Source organism: Lynx canadensis, chromosome C2, assembly GCF_007474595.2.
Source record: "Lynx canadensis isolate LIC74 chromosome C2, mLynCan4.pri.v2, whole genome shotgun sequence".
Classification (NCBI taxonomy): domain Eukaryota; kingdom Metazoa; phylum Chordata; class Mammalia; order Carnivora; family Felidae; genus Lynx; species Lynx canadensis.
In genome coordinates, this window is record NC_044311.2 from 18,694,284 (window position 1) to 18,718,635 (window position 24,352).

General features: G+C 39.7%; 1 protein-coding gene across 1 annotated transcript in view; it reads right to left on the reverse strand.

Annotated features, from left to right (window-relative positions):
• Nucleotides 1–217: 217 nt before the first annotated feature.
• LOC115523127 (ubiquitin-conjugating enzyme E2 E2-like) overlaps nt 218–24,352 on the reverse strand; it is a 377,540-nt gene continuing 353,405 nt past the window's right edge. The window contains 1 exon segment of the mRNA XM_030328825.1: nt 218–1,390. Within this exon segment, the coding sequence (XP_030184685.1) occupies nt 1,293–1,390 (98 nt within the window). The 3' untranslated portion in view covers nt 218–1,292.

Here is a 24,352-nt window from a genome sequence, read left to right on the forward strand (position 1 = left end):
ATAGTCTGAAGGTTAAAGCCAGATACACATACCCTTGTCAGTGAATGTGTTGACCATGACTGACACAGTTTACTTCTCCCACCATAACTATAGAGAAAAAACAAAACCCAAACTCAAGGGTAATCACGACAACAATCTTCAGAGGAAAAAGGGAGAGAAATAAATTCAACAGTGGTTAAACACAATGATCAGTCTGACTTGACTTCCACTAGAAGGCTGTTTTTGGAGTCCCGTATTTTAATTGTCAAGTAAAGAAGGTTGTAACAGAAAGGAGGTCTATGACAAAGTAATGTGTGGCCAATACGTAAAGTGACAGTGACCTGAAACAACCATAAAATCATCAGGTTATTGACAGCTGGAGAAATTCCACATGGTAAGCAACTTAGCTACAAAGAAATATTAGAGGTCTGAGATGAAAAATACACTTGAATCTGTAATTGAATTAGACAAGCCTCGCTGCACGTAGGGCTATGCTGGTCACCAGGATACAAAGCAAACGCTGGGTTACCAGAAGTGCATTTATCAGCCACAGTGATTTATTGAGTGCTTTAATAATACAAGTGTACATCAACTGATCCACAGTCAAAAGTGGCAGGTCCCTAAGAAATTTACAAGCACTTTAAGTAAATCAAAATACATATTATTTTGTTCAATCCAACAGTCTTCTGTGTGGGAGACAGAAGGCTAGTGATAAACAGAGTCTCAGTAATGCACAGTGATTCTGATTGAAGCTTTTGTACAAAAAACTTGTTCCCAGTAGCATGCACCCACCAATAAAGACTTCAGTACAAAAAATTAATCCTAAGCACTACATTTAAGTAGAAATGAGATATAATTCTGAATTCGTGTTTTCCCAAAGATCACATAAAAGGAAAAAAAACCAAAATAAAACAAACACCAACAAAAAACAAAACCACACAGTAATACGAAGCTTTGTAAGAAAGCTCTTACTATTACAGATCCGACATTGTTTGCACTGAAAACAAAAGTTCCCATCCATGTTGAGGTGGGAAAAAAAAAAAAAACCCAAATCTTTCAAGTTAATAGAAATCAAAAAAAGGGAATAAATTGAGAAGGCAGGGGTGGAGGGAAGAGAGAGGGAAGAGGAGGAAGAGGAGGAAGGGGAGGAAGGGACAAGGGACGGGGGATGGATGACACACCATCAGAAAAAGGGTCAAAATGTAATAAAAATAGGAAGGTCAGAACCGAGGTCCGGAGGGGTGGGTAGGGCTATTGATGCACTTGGTGAATGTGCTTGCACAGGTCCGGCGGGGGCAGCAGCCAGCAGGCCCCTATGTGGCATACCGCTTGGTCCACTGTCTGGCCATCCGGTCGTGCTCTGCTCTGTTGGTCATGTACTGTGTGGCGATGCTGCCCACCAGAGGGTCAGCTGGAAGGGAAGCAGAGCCGGGAGTCAGTAAACAGCAGCAGCACCTCCTCTTTCAGAGCTGGGGAAAAGGAGTGTCTGGAAAGCGAGGCCTCGTTCAAGGAGCAGACGGGGAGGTGGTGGAAAGCGGCTCTCTACCCTGGAACCACGTTGCTTTAGCAAGACCTGTAAATGCCCTGCCAGTGATAGATCACATCTCACACCAGTTGCCCAAAGAGTCGTCTGCTTGTGCCTTTACTGATGGCTCCTGTCATGTTTCCTGACAGGTCTCATTCTCCCTCCCTGTGCCCACCGCACGTCTCCCATCCTCCTCCCCTCGTTTTCAGATAGACTCTCCACTGAGAACTCTTCGGGAAGTGGTCGCGATGGCCTGGCTAAGTCCTCCACCCGGAGGCTTAGCCCCCCTGGTGGCCTGCACTGAGGGAGCCTTCAAGAGCCTCAGCCAAACACAATCAAGCAGCAGCCCCGAGTGAGATCCACTGACACAGGGGAAGATGGACTACCTCTCCCTCCAAACTGGGGAATGTCAAAATCCATATAGCTCTTTATTACAAAAATATTGGTAGATATTAAATAATAGCTAATATTCAGATACACCACGTCCTAACACAAACATACTAATTCCATAAAACTCGGAGGAGCTGACACACCAGGAAAGTGAAACACAGGAGGGTAAGTCGCTTGCTCCAGACGGAGTAAGTGGAGGTGCCAGGCTCTGAGCCTGGAGCCCCCACACTTCACTACACACTGCTCGGAAGCCTGCTCTCCACCCAGACAGGACCCCCCAAAATCAGAGCAATTAGGAAAAAGTAATTTAGGTTTCTGGGGACCCCAGAATGCATCCCCTTTTCCTCCATTCTCATCTGATTTTTATTTCCTCTATTTTTGGTGTTGAGAATTTGGGTGTATTAGAGCAAGTGGATAAGAAAGAACCAAAAGGGAAAAGGAGAAAAATTAGCAAACACTATGTTAAAGACAAGAAAAGAGTAAGGAAGTGTGCCCATGCTCTAATACAACTGATAAAGGGGGAAGATTCTGAAATTCTAGCCTAGTAAGACATTCATGGTTATAGCTTCTTAATATTAGAGGTCCAAGAGAAACACCACCTTTTAATGATCTGGTGAGGGTGCTGCTGCTGAAGCTTTTGAAAGCCTTCTTGACAAGACACTGCTTACGACCTTGCTTATGTTTTCTTGGATTTGTGTTCAGCTTGTTATGATTATTCTAGGCAGAGGCCAGTGTCTTATGCTCACTTATATCACAAACAATTTAATAGACTACCCACTATTTGGGTTTGTTCAGAACTTCTGCCTCTCTTCACTTGCCCAAATCCTATAACTGAAACCATTGCCTAAACCAACCAGGTTCAAGAAGATGAAAACTAGGAATACCAAATGCTTGGAAACTGGCTAAGATGATGTAAAAAAAAAAAATGCAGTCTTGCAGTTCAGATTAAGTAATGACTTTAGAGTCTAAAGGGATGAAGAGAGGTCTGAGTCACAAAAAAATCTTGCTCCAATTTCTCAGTCTAGAATGCAAAACCTTAGTGAAAACATAGGTATTCTTAAGAGCTGAGATCTACGTCACTGAAGACAGGTGTTTAATTGAACAGAAGGTCCATTCGGGAAATGCACTGAAGACCCATCTGTGCTCCCTAACTCAATGGTCACGGTAAAGGACAGGTTTAATGTCAGAATGACCAGTGATGTTAATGTGCTGCCTCAAATCATATCCTCACAGTGTGGGCATACGGGAACAAGACAGGTCTGTCACTGCAGCTCAGAGGAAGAAGAAGGGGACAGATGAAGGATAGGGAACAGGAAGCTGTGGGAGGGAAAGGTTTTATATCAAGTGTTAATACGATTTTAGTAGGGGAAGAATGGAGAATCTCACAAGGCGGAGAACTGATAAAATTAACATGCATTGTGCAAAATTTCTTCGTATGCTTAAACAATTTAACATTACATTTCTTTCAGAGATCCTTTTACCTTTTCAAGTCTGATTTTAAAAGGACCGTTTTTTTCACCTGTAAAATTATACATGCTAGCTGTAAAAGCAATAATTAATAATAAAAACCACCTCCAACAATACATATAAGACAAAGTTGTAAGTGAAGACCATCTCCAAATTTACTCAGAAAGAAGTATTGTTAACATTCATAGATCTTCCTGAACTTCTTCTCTACACACACAATTAAAAAAAGATTAATGTAGAGACCGCTTTTATCATCTTAAAACATCATGATATGGTAAATAATTTTTTATGTCAATAATCACAAATTGATTTCATCATTTTTAACATTTACCTGAATAACCAACTTCTGGTCTAGAGACATTTGGGTTCTTTTCAATTTTTGCTTTTATAAACAATGCTGTGAGGAACATTACTGTGCATACACTTTCACAAATTTATGCAAATCTGAAATTTGTTTAATGTACAAATGAAGGAATAACATAAAGGTATAAAATGAGGGAATTTAAACATCGAGTGTTGTTAACCACGTAGTTCTCAATGTTAAAATGTTAAAAAAAATTTTTTTTTTTCAATGTTTATTTATTTTTGGGACAGAGAGAGACAGAGCATGAACGGGGGAGGGGCAGAGAGAGAGGGAGACACAGAATCGGAAACAGGCTCCAGGCTCCGAGCCATCAGCCCGGAGCCTGACGCGGGGCTCGAACTCACGGACCGCGAGATCGTGACCTGGCTGAAGTCGGACACTTAACCGACTGCGCCACCCAGGCGCCCCCTTTTTTTTTTTTTTAATTTTTTTTCAATGTTTATTTATTTTTGGGACAGAGAGAGAAAATGTTTTTGATGAATAGAAGAAAATTAAGATTGTAGGTTAGTGAGTCAAAACTATGCAATATATAAGCAGCAAATGACTATCACAGAGAATTTAATGGAATGAGACCCACTCTTTGTAGTGTATTTATAATTACGATCCTAAGTAAAAACAAATCTCCTTACAAAGGTTTCATATTTCATGGATACAGATATGTCAGGGACGTAATAACAGTTTCCAAACATGCTTGTTTCTCTAACAATTTCTTTCTAAAAAAGAAGAAAAAGTTCCCATCACTTTAGGTTTCTACATTGTTACTACTTTCCCAAATCTTCATCCGTCTTTGATATTATCCTCTATTGGTCTTCCTCCTCTTACTAAAGAAGATCCACAAAATTTATCAGTGGATAAGTAAATTAAATTTTAAGTCTTCTACACTTTTTGCCTTGTTCACAGCAAAAATTTGAATTCTTGAGAAGAGGAGCATGTTTATGCTTACAGCACAGGGCTGGATGATTTTAAGCACTTAATTCTCCCAAATACCGTTGATGCATCTATTAGAGGTTCCCTGAGGCTGAGGAACAGGATTTATAGGGTGGGGTCAATGGAAAATAATGGGGGTGAGAGTTGGTTTATAATGCTCTTCATTAACTAGACCTCTAAACCACATCATCTCGTCTGTTTAATAAAAATGTCATCACTTTTTTTGACACAATACTAGCTATGAAATACTAGCCTGAATGAAAGTGCAAGACTGAAAGACCATTGATTGGCAAGGGGCAGTACAACTTCCTCTTCTCCCAGCTCTACCTCCTGGCCTCACCTCTGCCTCCCAACACAGTTTCAGGAGCAAAGAGAAGCTATTCACTAAATGCTTGTTGACTGAACAGCCATCATGATTATTTACAAGTGAGTGAAAGGTGATCATATTGAGTACTCTGCCCCCTCTCCCATTTTTTTTGAGATCTGTGGTCTGTGCACCTTTGATTCTGGAAGGTGAAGTCTCAGACAACTCCTCCTGCAACTTCATCGCCCAGCTGGCCTCTCTCTCTTGGCTGGGGCTACACTGGGTACCCTGGAAGCCAAATGGGTTAAAGCTTATCCAGAAAGGGAGGGAAGGGAGACAAGAAGCAAGACTAAAGGAGATAAAGAAGCAGCTGCATGGTAAGAGGGGACTGGAAAAGACAGGCAGACTACTAAACTGCTGAATGATTCTATTTGCAAGGTCAAAGAACATTCTATCTTGGTTGGTAGGCAATACGGGAAAAATTACATGGAAAAAAATTTTGATTCCCTTTTCTTAAGAAAACAAGTATGTTCTTAAAAAACACAAACAAAAGTAGTACAGAACACAGGAAAAGGGCATGGGCTTTGGATACAGACTGCTTGAGTTTATGTATCAGTTCCACCAAAAACCGAGTCACCTTGGGCGAATTACTTAACTTCTCTGTGCCTCAGTTTCCTCAACTACAAAATGGAGACCATAACAGTAATGACTCCATAGATTGTTATAAGAATTAAATGAATTAATTCTTGTAATGCACATACAAAATTGCTATTACTTTCAAAATAAAGACTGGCAACTAAGTGTTCTTGTGCATCTTTTAAAATACAAATCTGCTGGGGTGCCTGGGCGGCTCAGTTGGTTAAGCATTGGACTCTTGATTTCTGCTCAGGTCATGATCTCATGGTTGTGGGATCAAGTCCCGCATTGGGCTCTGTGCTGAGTGTGGAGCCTGCTTGGAATTCTCTCTCTCCTTCTATGCTCCTCCCCCCCCCCCACACACACTCTCTCACTCTCTCTCTCTCTCAAAATAAAATAAAAATAAATTTTAAAATCTAAATCTGATTGTCTTCGTGAAGACATTCTCTTCAGATAAAATCTAAAAGTCCTTAGTAGGGCTCCCAAGATCTTTGATCTAGACCTAGTCTTTCTAGCCTCCTCTGCTCATGCTTGAAGCCAGAAAAAACAGCTTGCAGCTTCTTCAATAAGCCCTGCTCTTCCGTAAGTCTGAACTTTTGCTTCTGCCATCTCCTTTGCCTGGAAAGCTTCTATTCATTCTCAACATTTAGCTCAAGCATAGCATCCTTGGGGATGTCTTCTAGGAGCTTTCTTGCAGTCTTAGGCGTCCCATTTCTGTTTTGAGTGTTCCCATCCCTATTACTGCATGGAGAATACTGTCTTTTCGTTGGCTGTTTACTAATCTGTATTCCCCCCCGGACTAGAACCTATGCACATTCATTCAACAAATATTTATTGAGTCCCTACTCTGTACTGGGTACTGGAGAACTAGAGCTAAACAAAATCCTGCCTCATGGGGCTTTGCCTGTCACTCCGCTTCCCTCTTGCTAAGTCTGTTTACTGAGTGAATATAAGTATGGACGGAAACACATGAGACAATAAGTGAGAAGCACACACAAAATAGCAACCATATCACTCCATATGGCAGGTATCCCTGTGTGGTAGCACCATTATAAGTTGGTTCATCACAGACGTTTCTTCTCTAGATGTGAATTATCGGCAAGTCAGAAAAGGGGACCTGATGGTGCTTTCTTTCACTTTTCTGTTTTTTTTAACTTAATTATTTTATTATTGAAATCTGTGCTCTGCACTTTGCCATTTCTTCGATTCTTCGAGGTTATAAACGACCGCCTTGCCAGCCGTTTCATAATACCTGTGATAACATGATTGTTTTAGCTCCCATCAAGTCACTGGAGGCTTTCCGTATGTCTGCCTTGAAATGATGTCAAGTAGCTCATTTTTGTGTCTTTCATGGAATCTTTCTTCTGTGGTTCGGTCTAACCTAGTTTTATTTAAGTCTTATATAAAATGAATAAGTAACAGATTCTCATTATAATAAACTCAAGTAACAAAGAAGTACGTATGATATCAAAAACATTACCTTCTTCCCTCTATTTCCTCCATCCCTATACTCCTTCCATCTCAAGGTAACCACTGTTAACGGTTCGAAACTCATCCCTCCATACTTTTTTAAATTTATGTTTACATCAAATGGGAATCACATAAAAACATTCTGCAACTTGCATTTTCCTCTGTAACAATACACCGTGCTTGCATTTATATGGCAGTACGAATACACCTAGCTCATTATTTCTAATAATTGTAGGGCATTCCTTCATGGTTCTTCAGCATTCAATTCTCCGTTCCTCTACAGATGCACACTTAAATTTGATCTCATGTTTTGTTATAACAACTAGTATTACAGTTTTGTATAAATCTCTGAGCACATGGCTGGAAGTACTTCTGGAGGGTAGATTCCTGTTAAGTAACAGTGCTGGACAAGAGAGTACACATCTCAAACTTTTGGGGAATACTGCTGAGAACTGCCTTCACTACAAGGAATTTACCTTGTTTCTAGGCATTCTCAGCAACACTGCATTACCTATCTTTGTAATTTTTTTTGTTAAGCTAACAAAGCCTGTTATTGTTGTAACTGCCTTTAACTTGATGCCTAAGGTTTCACATTTGCTCAGTTTTGTTCACTATTTATATTTCTTTCTCTGTGAGTTGTTTGCCTTTGTCCATTTTTTCTTACCAATATGAAGGAGCACTTTATGTATTACCAATATCAGGCATGCACTGAAGTTTAGCTTGGGCCTCAGTATTTAGCCAAAATCTGCATTAGTGTTTGGAAGACCGAACAGACAGATGCCTCCTTTGATGCCATTTCTGGCTTTACCGAACTTGTGGAGCTTACAGATCATGCAAGTTGCCATCACCTTTAATAAGCACAATACCATCATTCGTACTCAATGCTACTATGTGAACAGTGGCTTTAAAAGTATTGGTAAGCGATACGAGTGTCACTTTGGACGGAAAATCTCTTTCAGCCAAAGACAAACACTGTGACGCGCAGGGGAGTAATTTGGACCTGCCTCCTCAGGTATTCAAACAAATGTTCCAAGTGAGATAGAAGAGCAGCTACCACATGTGAAGAGGCTGCTGGAACAAAACGGTTTGTAATACTGGCTGCTGTTAAACACCGGCACTGACAGGAAAGGACTTGGGAAAGACCAACGGCTGCTGGCAGGGAAGGCAGCACATCCAGTGACTGTGGGAAGCAGCAAGCATGTAAAAATATGAGAAATTAAAATGTGAGGGGAAAAAACCTTAATGTTTGCTTCGTCAATATTCAGAAAGTGATTTCTTTCAGCACCGCACAGAGCTTCCGCTCACGGGAGCACTTCAAAGACCCTGTGCTCCCACCATCAGCCAAATCCTCAGGGTCTGGGAGTTGAGAAGGCAAGTCTTTACCTTTCTGTAACTATTAGAGGAAAAGGAAGCTACCGACCTCAGAGCAAAATCTTCATTACCAGTAACCTACACTGGCATAAATAACCTCTCCTCCCAATTCATGCTTTTCATTAAATGAAAACATCTATTTAAGTATTGCAAATATGCACAGGAGCCATCTAGTAGCTGGCAGTGCTGAGGAATTACATTGGTACATCATAATGACAAACTTTAAAAACATACTGAATTTTTAATAATGAAATTATAATATTACTTAAATTCTTAAAATTTCATATTTACTGCTGTATCTCAGAGGATCATTTTACGATGGGAATATTCAGCCTTGCCTTAGGCTGTTCATTGATTTTAACACTGGCTTTTCAGTATTCAGCCAAAATAAATTCAGTGCACCTCTAACAATAACACTATTTATCTATTATGTGTGGAGAAAATATTTTCTCTCAGTGTATCATGTGCCATTTCACCTAATTTATGATGCCCCGTGCCATACATAAGTTTAAATTTTTTAATAAGTCCATTTTTCCTTAATATTTTCCAGTTTCATGTCATGCTTATTTATAAAGGCCCCCTTCGTTCACTCCAGTATTTTAGAAATATCCCCCTCTATTTACATATAGTAACTTCTATGTGCAATGCTAGCTTTATCATTCCTAAGATTCCTATACATATCTGGATTTGATTCTGTACTTGATGTTCTTTCAATAGATTAATTTGTCTTTTGATTTATTTGTTCATCCTGCTTTTCTCACTATAGTTTTATAGTGTGTTTTGATATCTGGTAGGGTAAGTTCTTACCCTTTCCCATTTTTTTTCTTCACTAAAATTTTACTTAAAGAACCCTAATCTTGATGAGGTTAAGACTCGGAGCATTTAAAGCAATTTCACCCATGGGTATAGGAATCTTCTGTTTCTTTTGAAGAATGTTATCAAGATTTAGGAATATCTGAGATATTCCTCTGGATCTGCTAATTAAATCAAGTGAGTAGGACAGAGTTAAAGTTTTTGTATTTTGGAATGTGGGGAAACAAGACTACTAATTATAGGCCTAGCCCAAACCAGAAAGATTGTTAAATACCCTGAGAAGATACATTTGATTTAAACCAAATGGTGAATATTATCCATAACATAAACTAGATTTAAATTTGAGAATGCTAAATAGAACTGCATACAAGTCTAGCAAGATACGCTGTTACTTCCGAATTAATAACCAGTGATGGTAAAAGGCGCTGAGTATCCCAAATTCTAAAGAGACCATGAGTACCTTCCATAAGACTTGTTAAGAGAAGATGAGCTGGCTTGGACAGCCCCAGTCCCGTCATAAAATATGGGAAAGGAGAGAAAGAAGTTTTGTGGGAGTACGGAGCTATTATCTTGGGAGTGTGGAACTTCCCTGTCTCCCTTCTCCCACCACCACAAAAATGGGGAGAGGATGACTTTTCCCTCTCAAAGGCAGGTGAAGAGGGTACCAAGAGACCCAACAGTAAAGACTGGGGTGCCTGTAAGAAGCAGACTGGAGTGTGATCCCCGGCCCGAGATTTGCCCCTTGACTGAGTAGCGAGAGGGAGCACCAAGGAAATGGTCTATACTGTCTCTGCTAGCTCATGAGTGTCCTATCAAGAAGGCAGCTCCCCAAAAGAGGGGACCATAGTAGCTAAGAGGCTCTTAGGAGAATGCTATGAGAGGGGCAGTGGTATTCTGGAACCAGCTTGCCAGCCAATTTTTAAATTTTTAGGAATTTAAACACCACCATTATTAAAAATTAACATTACAGGGGCGCCTGGGTGGCGCAGTCGGTTAAGCGTCCGACTTCAGCCAGGTCACGATCTCGCGGTCCGTGAGTTCGAGCCCCGCGTCGGGCTCTGGGCTGATGGCTCGGAGCCTGGAGCCTGTTTCCGATTCTGTGTCTCCCTCTCTCTCTGCCCCTCCCCCGTTCATGCTCTGTCTCTCTCTGTCCCAAAAATAAATAAACGTTGAAAAAAAAATTAAAAAAAAAATTAACATTACAATTAAATTATTTACAAACAAGGGGAATCCTTAAAACTCATCATTTCTTAATTATTTTACTGCTATGATTACTATTCTCATAAATTTTTTTTATGACTACTCCATCTGTATGGTGGAAAAAAACAATGTGCTGCCATGCATCTTGCCCCAATTATGCATCCAATAAGGTCATGCATGTAGCCTGAATTGGCAAATGCTACAAATTAGGACTTGGTTTATTGTTTTATTGATTGTCTGGAGCTAAGAAAATGATGGAAAAAATGCAAATAAATACAGATTAAACCTAAAAGTGTAGTATGTCTAGAGTCCTTACACTGTCAAAAGCATAAAAACTGGAGGGTATATTCTTCCAGTATTGAACCTATTATCTCAATTCAGCAAAGGAGTTGCTCATGACACTAATAAGTGAAATTCCAAAATCCTTCTTTATTTCACTTTGGTCTTAGTTTTTTTAAAATTGTTTTTAATGTTTATTTATTTTTGAGAGAGACAGAGCGTGAGTAGGGGAGGAACAGAGACAGAGGGAGACCCAGAATCCAAAACAGGCTCCAGGCTCTGAGCTGTCAGCACAGAGCCCGACGCGGGGCTCGAACCCACGAACCATGAGATCATAACCTGAGCTGAAGTCGGATGCCTAACCGACTGAGCCACCTAGGCATCCCACTTTGTCTTAGTTCTTAAATGAAAATATCATCCGTTCATGTTAGAATTCCACTCATTTGTCAGCTGCGACCACAGGATGGAAAAAAATCACTGACTCACTGCTGGGAGAGTCTACTGACTACATGGCATTTACATTAATGAGTATTGTATATTTCATTACTTGTAAGTTGTGTACTACACATTCTTTAATCAGTAAAATATGTAATAAACTTATGTACACCACCCCACTCCCACCCCTAGCCCGTTGTTAAATATTTACCAGGACACCACAGGAGAAGGGGTTATTAAGAGGCTGAGCCAGGGCTGGGTCTTCCACATCAGGGAATCGGGCAGTGAGCTCTCCCAACTACCCATGAGAGGCAGCATTTTGACACCTGTCACCTGTCACCTAGAAGGCATGGATGGCAAGATGGTGCTTGCCAAGAAGCAGTGAAGATAATAACCACAGGAAATCAGGTAAAGGGACACCGTCTTCACTCATTACCTAGCCTCCATATGCTTAGGAGTTAGGCCTTGAAGAGGGAGGAGAAGGTGGTATCTGAGAAGCAGACCATGTTCCATCCACCCTGATGGGAGTGGAGGAAGAAATTAGATTTAAATCAGGTATGAGGTGGGAGTTTAAAAATGGACCATACTGGCTAACTGAAAGTGACCTGGATGGTATGAGATCTGCTAAATATTATTAAGGAATAGAAAAGCAAGATCAACAAAATAAGGCCTAAGGCAGTGACGGGAGAAAATTAAAACCATTCCATATTAACGCCCACTGAACTGAGACTGCTCAATAAACACAAAATACACTGGCTCTGATCTAAAGTACACGGTTGATAAAATATTTTTAAAAATTTAAAAGCTCATCCTATAAGTCTAACACTGTAGTGCTATGTACATTAAATCAATGTGTTCTGAAATATAAAGTGTTCTGTTAGAATAGACTCATCTAAAGAACAGCACAGATGGTGCATTCCTACTGAGAAGCTATTGGATTACAATGCCAGGCTTAGTTAAGCAATAATTCCTAATGAACTCTAGGAAAAGAGCCTTACAGTAGAGGACTTGCTTAAGACACCAGAAATTCACACATTGCTTTCCCCAAAAGACCGCTGCAAAGAGCTGTTGCTGAAGCAAGCAGGAGTCAAAGATGCCAAGATGTTGAAACTGGGTTTTGTTTTTTTTTTTTAAAGCAGCTTCAATGAGATACAATTCATACAATTTACCCAATTAAAGTGTACACTTCAATGGTTTTTAGTACATTCACAGTTATGCAACTATTACCATAATCCATTTTAGAACATTTTCATCACCCCCAGAAGAAACCCGGGACCCCGTGGCAGTCACTCATCCTCCCAAATTTTCCAGCCTGTGGTATCCAGTAATCTACTTTCTATCTGTATATATTTGTTCTGGACATTTCATATAAATGGAATCACACACATAGGGTCTTTTGAGATTGGCTTCTTTCACAAAACATAGTATTTTCAAGGTTTTATCCATGTGATAGCATGCATCAAATCAGACCTCATTCATTTTGTTTTAATTTAACGCTTATTTATTTTTGAGAGGGAGACAGACAGAGTGCAAGCTGGGGAGGGGCAGAGAGAAAGGGAGACAGAATCTGAAGCAGGCTTGAGGCTCCGAGCTGTCAGCACAGAGCCCAATGAGGAGTTTGAACCCATGAACCGTGAGATGATGACCTGAGCCGAAGTTGGACGCCCAACTGACTGACCCACCCAGGCACCCCACATTCATTTTTTATTGCCAAATAATATTCTGTTGTATGAATATACCACACTATGTTTATCCATTCATTAGCTGATGGACCTGTGGGCTATTTGCACTTTTTGGCTATTGGAAATAATGCTACTATGGACATTTTGCTTGAACATGTTTTCATTCCTCTTGGTATATACCTACGTGTAGAACAGCTTGGTCATATGGTAACTCTCTGTGTAACCGTTATAGGAATTGCCAAAGTGCTGTCCAAAGAGATTGCATCATTGTACATCCCTACTAGCAATGTGTGAGGGTTCCAATTCTCCGCATCCTCATCAATACTTGTTATTATCTGAGGATGGGAGATTATAGTGAGAGAATAGCTTATTGGCCCATGTGTACCAGGCATCCAGTTATTAAAAAATATATACTCTTTATAAACACTTGTTACTGCCAACCATGGGAAACAAATGATCTTCAAAAGGGTATTTTTCTCATGGTCTCTAGCTGCAAAAGACTGAAGATTATCCTGGATCCGCTCTTCCCTCTACTTCCAACCCAAATATAAGTAAAAATGACAACAGCAATCTAATGGGACTTGTTTGTAATGTACATCTTTTCTTCAAAATAAAAAGTTTTATTTTTATTCCATAGTCCTCGAATGTAGTCCACTCTCTACAAACAAGTATTGTAATTTATCAATTTTCCCATTGCACAGTGTTTTCTATTTGCACTATTCAGTAGCTAAGAGTGGTACAGGAGACGGCTTTCAAGAGTGAGTGTGAATATAGCAATTGTGTCCTACATACTATCATACGTGTCCACAGTCCCCGTTGCATCTGGGAATCTGGACTTGAGTCCAGGGATATAAATAACCCAGCTCAGAGCCAGAGATGGACAAGAATCTCAAGGGTTTCAGTTTACCAGATCATTCTGACTGCCTTCAAGTGCCAGACATCTGTAATTGAAGCAGCTCTAAGGATGCTGTCCCTGTTGAGGAATAACACTGAGGGTGTAGGCTTTGATTAGGGCGCAGGCCTTGCTCTTATCCTCTCCTCTGAAAGGGATCTTGTTGAGTTCTATGCTAAAGCTAGAACCCAACCATTCTCTCTGTCTATCCCTGTGCTTGCTAACTCCTATCTCTTGGTGAGGGTAGGCAGTATTTCTTTCTCAGTCTTGTATCACAAAACCAGTAGTGTTTGGGCACTTTGGGTGACCAGTCAATAAGTATTTGTTTAATGAGTGAATTAATGGGTAATCAGACCCACTGATGAGGATGAAATTTAGCATGTAGATGTTATCAAGTTCCTGGCATCTTCCTCCTTCTCGTGCATAAGGCTAAATGACATTTATACCTGTAGAATCAGCAGCTCTCCAAGTTGCTGACTTGAGATAGTAAACATTTGGGCAGCCCTAGTGTCATTATTTTGTGGTTTAATATTTAGTTATCTCTGCTCCGAATCTAAAGCAGACAATATGATCTATTTCCTTTAATTGAACTCTTGCTTTCTTCAAGCTTCCCTATCTTCTTTTCTCAGTCCTTGAAGATTTCAATTCTCATAATTCATATAGTCTTTTTTTAAGTTTTTAAAAAAAAGTTTATTTTTATTTATTTTGAGAGAGAGACAGAGAATAAGTGGGGGAAGGCCAGAGAGAGAGGTTAGACAGAATCCCAAGCAGGCTCCATGCTGTGAAGGAAGAGCCTGACGCGGGACTTGAACTTATGAACTGTGACATGACCTGAGCCCAAATCAAGAGCTGGATGCTTAGCTGACTGAGCCACGCAGGTGACTGAAATTTGTATATTTAGTCTCTGTTCAGTATTTTCTTGTTTTATGGTATCTTGCCTGAACTCGAACCGGTTGTTTTAACCCGGTGGGCAAAATGTTCTCCCCTACTTCTGCTTCAGCCAAGTGGGCAGGTCCAATTCTAGGACTCAAACTATTATTGTACTCTTCTAATATAGGTAAAGAACCATGTCCAAACAAATTCTAATGTATCATAAGTGGCAAACTGTTTCTCATTTTTCTGCTAGAAACATGGGGTGACAGGAGGGTTAACCCACTGGGTACCATAAACTAAGTAATATTCACTGGTCTTAGAATGCATCCGTCTTGTTCAACAGGATTGGTTTAGAAATCTGTGGGAGATCAGGCATAGCCAAGTTTACACAGGTGCTAGGGATGTTGTCATAGTGGCTAGGAAGCCAAATCCTGGCGATTCTGATCCCCAAATATCTCTTGGCCCTTCTTTTCCTCTTCCCTCTTCATGGTCTCTGTCATCTCTTACCTGGATCATCAAAATACATTCTTAAACCTCTCTGCCTTCAGTTTATTCTCAGGTGAACTAAACCTTAGTTTTTAAAGTCACAAACCTGGTCATGTAAGGTCTCTCTTTCAAAACTTTCTATTCCTGCCCAACTTCACCACCATGCCCATCCCACACGAGATCCCCAATAGCAAGGCTAACTATGCATAAAGATGTACTTTTGCTAGTAACCTGTTTGATGTCCCTGATGATTTTCACCCATTAAATTGTTTTTTTTTTCCGTGGTGCCTGGGTGGCTTACTTGGTTAAGCATCTGACTTTGGCTCATGTCATGATCTCACGGCTCATGGGTTCGAGCTCTGCATTGGGGCTCTGTGCTGACAGCTCAGAGTGGGGAGCCTGCTTCAGATTCTGTCTCTCTCTCTCTCTCTCTCTGCACTTCCCCCACTCACACGCTCTCTCTCTCTCTCTCTCTCTCAAAAATAAACATTAACAAATTGTTTTTTCAGTACATTAAAAAATATTTTCTTTATCTCCTTTTAAAAAAATATTTATTTTTGAGAGAGAGAGAGATAGGGCAGAGGGAGAGAGAGGAGAGAGAGAATCCCAAGCAGGCCCTGCACTGACAGTGCAGAGCCTGATGCAGAGCTCAAACTCACAAACTTTGAGATCATGGCCTGAGCCGAAATCAAGAGTGGGTCACTTAACCGACTGAGCCAGGTACCCCTGTTTTTTCAATATCTTAATCATACTTTTATCTTCAATAAGGGCTGTTCTGTTTTCCCTTCTCTTTAGACAACTATTTAGTGTTTACCGTTTCTGGAGGAAATATGTTTTCAAAAGAGGTAAACATATTAATGTGACAGAACGCTGTAACATAGATTAGTGTGAAATCATTCAAAAAGGAAAATTCAGCCCAGAACAACAACTCCTGACAACAATTTGGTCAGTCTACATTGTCCTTGTCTTCCCCAGGGAGATCAATCTGTGCAGAAGAGGAAGAAAATACAAACCACTGATCTCATGGTAGAGACTGGGGTGTGTGTTATGAAACGCAGAAAGGAAGAAAGAAAAGAGGTGAGACAAAACAAAAAAAAAAGCACTTGTCAAAGTTATCTGTCTACATATTAACTCCTTAGAAACAATGAACTATTGTTTCTGATTTTAAGTAATCTCTACACCCAATGTGGGGCTCGAACTTATAACTCCTGAGGTCAAGAGTTGTATGCTCTACTGACTGGTGCCCTAATAATGCTGAACTATTTAGTCACAGTCATTTTGTCCTGTATGTGAGAAAGAGAAAAAAAAAGATCAAACTGCCTGTTGTGGGATTTTTCTGATCAGCGTTTTAAACTGGATTTTAAACCTTTTCAGAATGAAGCCAACTTCTCTCTAGCCAGCTGGCCCCTGTAACTGGTGGAAATCCCACCTCTTCGCTTCCTGCTGCTTCCCTAAGTAGGTCTTTGATTACTCCTAACAAGCCCTGTTGCACCGGCCTCTCTAACCTGCTGACCTTTCTTCACCTTAATACTTCTCAGCCCAGCTGCAAGCCTCTCTTACTTTGAAAAAAAATGCCAGGCCTACTTTGGGACAAGGACATACATAAAAACTCTCCACCTTTCCCACTCTTCACCTGAGTGTAGTAATTCAGAGTTGGGCCTCTCTCTAATTGACTGCATAGCAACTTTGTAAAGTAGGGGAAATCCAGCTTGTGTCTGGTTGGCTCCCTCCCCATTTGGCTGATTTCCTGGCACATTTCCCCCTCCTGACATGCACAGACCTTTCTCTCCCAGAGGAAATGTTCATATGCCTGATCGTAATGTGACCCTCCTCTAAGGTGCCATCTTTTCTACAGGTATGCACATTTTCAAAGAGAAATACAGAGACCACATGTAGCACCAAGTAATGAAACTAATGAAATGTGATTGGAACAAAAGAGTGTGTGCGTAATTCAGTTGTTTTTTGACTAGGAGGAATCTGGGGTTCTTCAGATCACACAGCTGAAAGCTACCATCCACTCTGCCACTAAGGCACCCACCCAGCACAGTGTCTGACACACAGTTGTATCTTTTGCATCCTCTCTCATAAGCCTGGTTTTGATTACTACTTTTCAGGTAGCTAGCTGTGCTAGTCATTCTTCATGGAAATCTGACCCTCATTGACGCTTTAACTTTTCAAATGACATTTTAGCATTCATATTCTACTACTTTAATTCTTTTTCCAAAACACATCATTAAAAGTGAGAAGATAGGTTATAGAAAACTACCTTCTTGGCTGTGATCATATAGATCATTTAATGGGTGGGAGGGACCATGCTTTTATACCCTGTGGATGATGCTAACAGGGGTTCACCTACAGGGGTTTTAACCCACCACTATATTTATTCAAGATTGGTCAAACCATGGCATTCTTTTTGGAAACTCAAAGGCCACCCTTGATTCAACAAGAAATAGGACATGATGAGGCCCTAATTTTTAAATACTGTGTGGTGGGCACAGTCATAGGTCCCTAGATGCAAGGCTTCATGTGGAGTATTTTTTTGAAACTAAATTTCGGTGTTAAAATTCAATCTGGTAACAACCACTAAATTATACAAGCATATTTAAATTCTAAAATAGTTATTTTTACAGCAGCCTTATAAAGTTTAATTTACCCCCTTGCCCTGAGAGATTTAATGAATGCTTAAAACAGATCCACCTATTTTTCTATAATTGGCTACATTTGTTCCCAGTATAAACATTCTGACTAGATTTGCATAGTGATTATATGTCTGGAGCTATATTTTTTGGTGGTGGTGGTGGTGGGGGGGGGAATGAACAGACCTACTGCCCCTAAATGAGAATGAACTCATATCTGCATAAACAATTATATTTTCACTTGCAAATTAGGTACCGTTTGTATCTATAAGGTTTTCCTTGCTTAAACAGCCATTCTTCAGACATACAGTGAATATTCTTAGGAATGATGGTTTTAAAAATATACATTTTTTGCAAGGTTAAATCAACCCTCTAGACCTGTTAGTTTTGCTCTATTTTGTTAGAGGTCATGAGAACAAATTTTTGGTACTGACACATTACTATAGTGTCTTACTTAGGTTTAAAGACACACAAACACACACACACACACACACACACACACACACACACACACACACACAAATACAGCCCTATGGAAAATATACTCCTCAAAGACTATTTGTGATGAGAAAAATAGAGTGGATGTCTTTTTAAATTTTATCTATTTGTTACATTTCACTTATAGAGTACTTTTAGTGAGGATTCTTGTTTACATCCCTAAATTGTCAGTTTGAAATTTACGGACATCAAAAATATTTTTATTCTTCCAGATAAAACACTAAGTCAAAAGCTTCAAAGAGAAAATCATTAGAGAAAACATGACCTGCTCAGCACACCAGGAGAGCCTTCCAGTTCCATAGTAATAAACAGATAATAGAGGGATAACTGAACAGCTTCTTGGCCTCTAAATGAGAATACGGCCACTATTTGTGTGAACAATGACTATATTTTCAATTGCAAATTAGGTCCAGCAGGTACTATAGGGCTTTCCATATTTAAATTTCTCAGTCCAGGATGATCAAAAAAATTAGTAATCAATCAAAATAATATTGGAGAACTATTCCTGTAAAGATAACAAAAGAATTAATTATCAGCATTTAACTTGGTTAGAGGTTATTTCTAATGTACATGCCACCAAGCCACTGTTGTGTCAACTCATGCAAAATATTTCAACAAACTTCAAAATTCTTATCGAAGGGACAAGTAGAAGTTTGTGCCTTTATTCAGTATCGTTAAAGAAAAAGCAAAGAAGGACGGATATATAAGGATATATGAACTGCTCATGGCAGGACAGTCAGGCTCTACTGGTATTTTTTTTTTTTTAAGTTTTTATTTATTTTGAGAGAGACAGAGACAGAGTGCGTGGGAAACGCAGAAAGAGAGGGAGAGAATCCTAAGCAGGCTCCTCACAGTCAGCTCAGAGCCTGACAAGGGGCTCGAACTCATGAACTGTGAGATCATGACCTGAGCCAAAATCAAGAGTCAGAGGCTCAACCAACTGAGCCACCCAGGCGCCCCTAGGCTGCTGGTGTTAAACATGACTGTATCTTATTTCTGGAGACAGTAAGTTTTGCTTAAAATCGGACATGAAAATTAGCTTAGTAATTTAAATCTAATTCTCATTTGTACTAAGTTCAAGTCTCTAGTATGTGATATCTGACACGGAAAGACCCTCAGGTAAACTAGTGTGGGGGTGACAGGTCATGGTTAAGGCTGACTGAAAGGCAGAGAAATGAATGTTTAATGTTTTCCATGCTCAATGGCTCGTTGGGATCGCCTGTCCCTGGGAGTGATGTTAAATGCTGAATGAAATGCACTTGGATTCCTTAAAAGGTGCCTGGCTGTACTAACAAGGCAACCCTCAAATTTACAACCAAGTTTTAAACCAAAATAAAAATGAGTAATTGTTTCTCCAGAGACAACATAAAAATAAAACTTTAGTACTTAATTTCATTAGCTGGTTATTTTTAATCTGTCAAAACTAAAGACCATGAGTTGTAATGTTTAGCCCAAATCTATAGCAAATCGTTACATTACACTTGTGTTGAGACTTCAGTTTTCTGATGATTTATTTGACTGATCTCATTAGAATTTCTTAGGAAATTGTACTTAATTTATATCATGGGAATGAAGGTGTTGTAAAAATTTGGTTTAAGAACTTGAATCGGTCAATAAATACCATTTAGATGAGCAGATTTTGGTGAACACAAGTGTGGAAACAGGCAAATCAATACGCCCATCCTGGATCAGGATTATCCAACTGATGGATCCTAAGAAACTATGTCATATTTTAAAAGTTGGTACACATTACCCCTCGCATTCACTTAAAATATGCCACAAGTTAAAGGAAGGATGAAATTCTGTAAACTAACCACAAGTGAGTCCACTTTGGGAAAATCTGCTGAGATGGTACCTTGAAATTCCTTTTCTTGGAGACTGATTTCAGGATGGTCCAAACATCAATGCTACTTTTAAATGGGTCTGAGATTCAGGCATCAAACTGAGAAGAGATGTGTGTATACTTATAGACAAGTCTGTGTATGTGTCTTCTTAGGTGTATAAAAGTGAGGGGCAAAGGAGAGGCTATAATGAAATGAAATACTGATTGTGTATACTTGCACTTATTTGGGTTTTCACCCTATACTTACAGAATAGAAGATATTAAGCAATGTACTTTTGAGTTCTGAGAATGAATGTGCAGATCAGACATGGTTAAGTCTGAGACGAGCCCGAAGTCATGGTGAAGTATTCAGGCAACAGGTTTTGTTAGGGCATCAAGCCATTAGTGGCTTTGGAGGACATATCTCATTAGGCGGAACCAACGCTTGCCCAGCCACTATGGTTGGTGTGTCTTTGATAAAATGATCTATAATATAACCTTCAAGGGATATCAACCCAGAGTATAACAATGAGAAATGCAGTAAGACAGCCATTTTGACATGCTCGTCTCAGACGTAGGCTGACCTAGTGTGTTGATGTCAAGAGACACAAAAAACTAGAATGACTTTCTAATGGAATTTGTCATTCCCTATAAACTCCAAGGAAGCCTACTTAAGCCTCATTGGTGGACAAGAGGGTAGAGAAACAGAATAACAGAGTACCTCGCTAATAAAGAACTGAGAATTTACCTTTGAAAAAAGTTACAGATGAGGTCTGCCAGGCTTCTTTGAAAAACTGAGTAAATGACTAGGAAGGTGAATCTCATCAGTTGTATGAAATACATCATACGTTACTGATAGGTAAAGAAAGGAATAATGTTACATAACAGACCAATTCTGTGTGCACGATTTCAGAATGTTAGTATTTGTTAAAAAAAAATTCTTTTTTAAATGTTTATTTATTTTTGAAAGAGACAGAGACAGAGTGCAAGCAGAGGAGGAGCAGACAGAGAGGAGACAGAATCTGAAGCAGGCTCCAGGCTCTGAGCTGTCAGCACAGAGCCTGATGCAGGGCTCAAACTCATGAACTGTGAGATTATGACCTGAGCCGAAAGCTCCCCACAAAATGTTAATATTTGTTTTAAAGTTGTGTAGGATTTTAATGAGTTAATTTACAATATGAACTTTAGGGGTGCCTGGGTGGCTCAGTCGGTTAAGCGTCCAACTTCGGCTCAGGTCATGATCTCATGGTTCATGAGTTCGAGCCCCGCATCGGGCTCTGTGCTGACAGCTCAGAGCCTGGAGCCTGCTTCAGAGTCCGTCTCCATCTCTCTGCCCCTCTCCTGCTTGTGCACTCTCTCAAATATAAATAAACATTAAAACAAAATTTTTTTTTAATAGAAACTTTGATGGGATTGAAGAAATGCTGGGTTCCTGAGATATATAGTTTAGCCACTTGAGAGGCATAAAGGACAAAATTCTAAACCATGAATTTGTATTATATATTTTAAGGATGAATCTTTAACTTCATATAAACTTAATGAATGTACATAACACTGGTATTAAAAAAGAAACAACAGGCCCCAAATGGAATCTCCTGTGCTAAACCCCATGTCAGCAAACCAAGACTTAATACCTAACCCAGCGCTGTTGTAGCCCCTCCCAGGAATGGAATCTTAACTGGTCAGTCTGGAATTTCCGGGTCAGCACTAGTGACGTAATCCACCTAATAGACCCCTTCCTTCCCCCAAAGAAAGACGAGGTAATCTGTTGTTGCCTTTTTTTTTCCTCCCTGCCCACTCCTGCCTGAGAGCCTTCCATTTTGTACAGCTCCTTGGAGCTCCTTTCTATCTGCTGGATGGAATGCTGCTCAATCCATGAATCGTTGAACAAAGCCAACTGGACCTTTAACTTCACTCAGTTGAATTCTATTTTTAACACTGATTTCACCTTAAATCCAAGATCAGCTAGTTTTTAACAGTGATAGAATATCAACAATTCTAATCTGCTTTCTTTTCTTGTTTCTTTCTGAGGTTTTGTTGGGTACAGCTTTTGAGAAAGCCTTCTCATGTCTAAAAAAATCTGAGGAACTTACTGTTAATGATTGGAAAAAAATAAGAATGGAACAGAGGCGTTTAGAAAACCAAACCATTTCTTCCAGAAACAGATGTCCAATTTTGGATGGCTATGTATAATCCATTTTAAGAGCTGTGTCAGTTTATTCATGTAAATGGGAGGTTAAAAATCACTGACCAAAACAAAGGCGCCATAATTACGGCTATAAGCATGCTGAAGTATGCTTTGACAAGACATTAAAAAAACTTAAGACACTGTGATGGGAAACAGCTTCACTCCACGCCCACAAGTCATGCTTCTTTGTAGTTATCCTCTTTTTCCCTCAAAAGGTTATAAACTTCATAGCATCATTGATTCTTATTTTAGCATTTTATTTGACTAAAGTGTGACCAAAGGTTTCTATTATTCTATAAAAAGAGGAAATGCAGAACATTTTGGGCTATGTTAACAATGGAAACCTGTCAATTTATTGATTTTGTTACCTTACTAAAACACCATAGACCAATTTTATGATTTATATAAAGGCGAAAATTTTTCCCCCGAAATAATCTTCAACTTTGATATGAAGACCTTAGTTTAGATATAATCAAGGTGATTATGAATCGATAAGAAAATGTTTATTAAAATTCAAAAAATAGGGGCACCTGGGTGTCTCGGTTAAGCGTCCGACTTCAGCTCAGGTCATGATCTCATGGTTCGTGAGTTCAAGCCCCATGTCGGGCTCTGTGCTGACAGCTCAGAGCCTGGAGCCTGCTTCAGATTCTGTGTTTCCCTCTCTCTCTGCCCCTCCTCCACTCATGCTATGTCTCTCTCTCAAAAAATTTTTTTTTTTTACAAAATTAAATAAAATTCAGAAAATAAAGGACTTTTTTAACATTAAAAATTTATATGGTAAATACTACTAACATGTTTTGGAAAATTCATTTTGTTATAAAATGACTAACTCTTATGGCAACATGTAAATGTATTAGTAGTTCAGACAACTGGCTGAAAATAGCAGGAAAAGGAGGAAAACAGGCTTCCAGAATTTTCATCATCCCAGAAGTCAATGTTTTTCTGGATGATCTATGGCCATGGCTACATGTTCAAAGGTTTGAATGGTAGTTGAAGAGCATTTCAGACTGTGCCTCCTTCATGTGGTAAAAACTGTTGGAGAGATGAGGTTAGCTAGCTGAGATGCCTCAAAACCGTATATTCTTAAAATTTCACAAGTACAATCTGTAAAAAAAAATCATTACAAAAGAAGAAACAGTGACTATTCCTAATGACGAGAACCAGGATTCCTGATTGTGCAGACACTGAGCTGCAGGGGCGACCTCTCTAAGGGCTATCTCCTAACTATTTAGCTCTTGGGACTGCAGAAAGGCTCAAACCCAAAATTTCTCTGTGGGGACATCCTTGTGTAGGTTCTTTTTACCTAGTGCCTCAATAATATCAACATCTGAATTCAGTGAAGTAGACATTTACCATGAGCCTTTTACAATGCGGGACATCTTGCTAAGGAGTAAGCAAGACGGGGAGGAGGATCAATTCCTGCCCTTATGTCTAAAATTTTGGAATTGACCCAAGGGATATAGGAGAGCTGCTGCATAGGGGCACTCGCAACCCAATGTTTATAGCAGCACTTTCAACAATAGCCAAAAGATGGAAAGAGCCTAAATGTCCATCAACTGACGAATGGATAAAGAAATTGTAGTTTATATACGCAATGGAGTACTATGTGGCAATGAGAAAGAATGAAATCTGGCCCTTTGTAGCAATGTGGATGGAACTGGAGAGTGTGATGCTAAGTGAAATAAGTCATACAGAGAAAGACAGATACCATATGTTTTCACTCTTATGTGGATCCTGAGAAACTTAGCAGAAGACCATGGGGGAGGGAAAGGGGGAAAAAGTTAGAGAGGGAGGGAGGCAAACCATAAGAGACTCTTAAAAACTGAGAACAAACTGAGGGTTGATGGGGGGTGGGAGGGTGGGGAGGGTGGGTGATGGGCACTGAGAAGGGCACCCGTTGGGATGAGCCCTGCGCGTTGTATGGAAACCAATTTGACAATAAATTTCATTAAAAAAATAAAAAAAAATAAAATTTTGGATAAAATACCAGGTCCTCCTTCGAGGCCAGTGGGTAGTGTTGTATCTTAAATAAATCGAGGAAATTCTGGTCTAGTCAACCTCCAAAGTCCCCTAGGAACTGGTGCGCAATGCAGAATATTTTTATCAGCATTGATA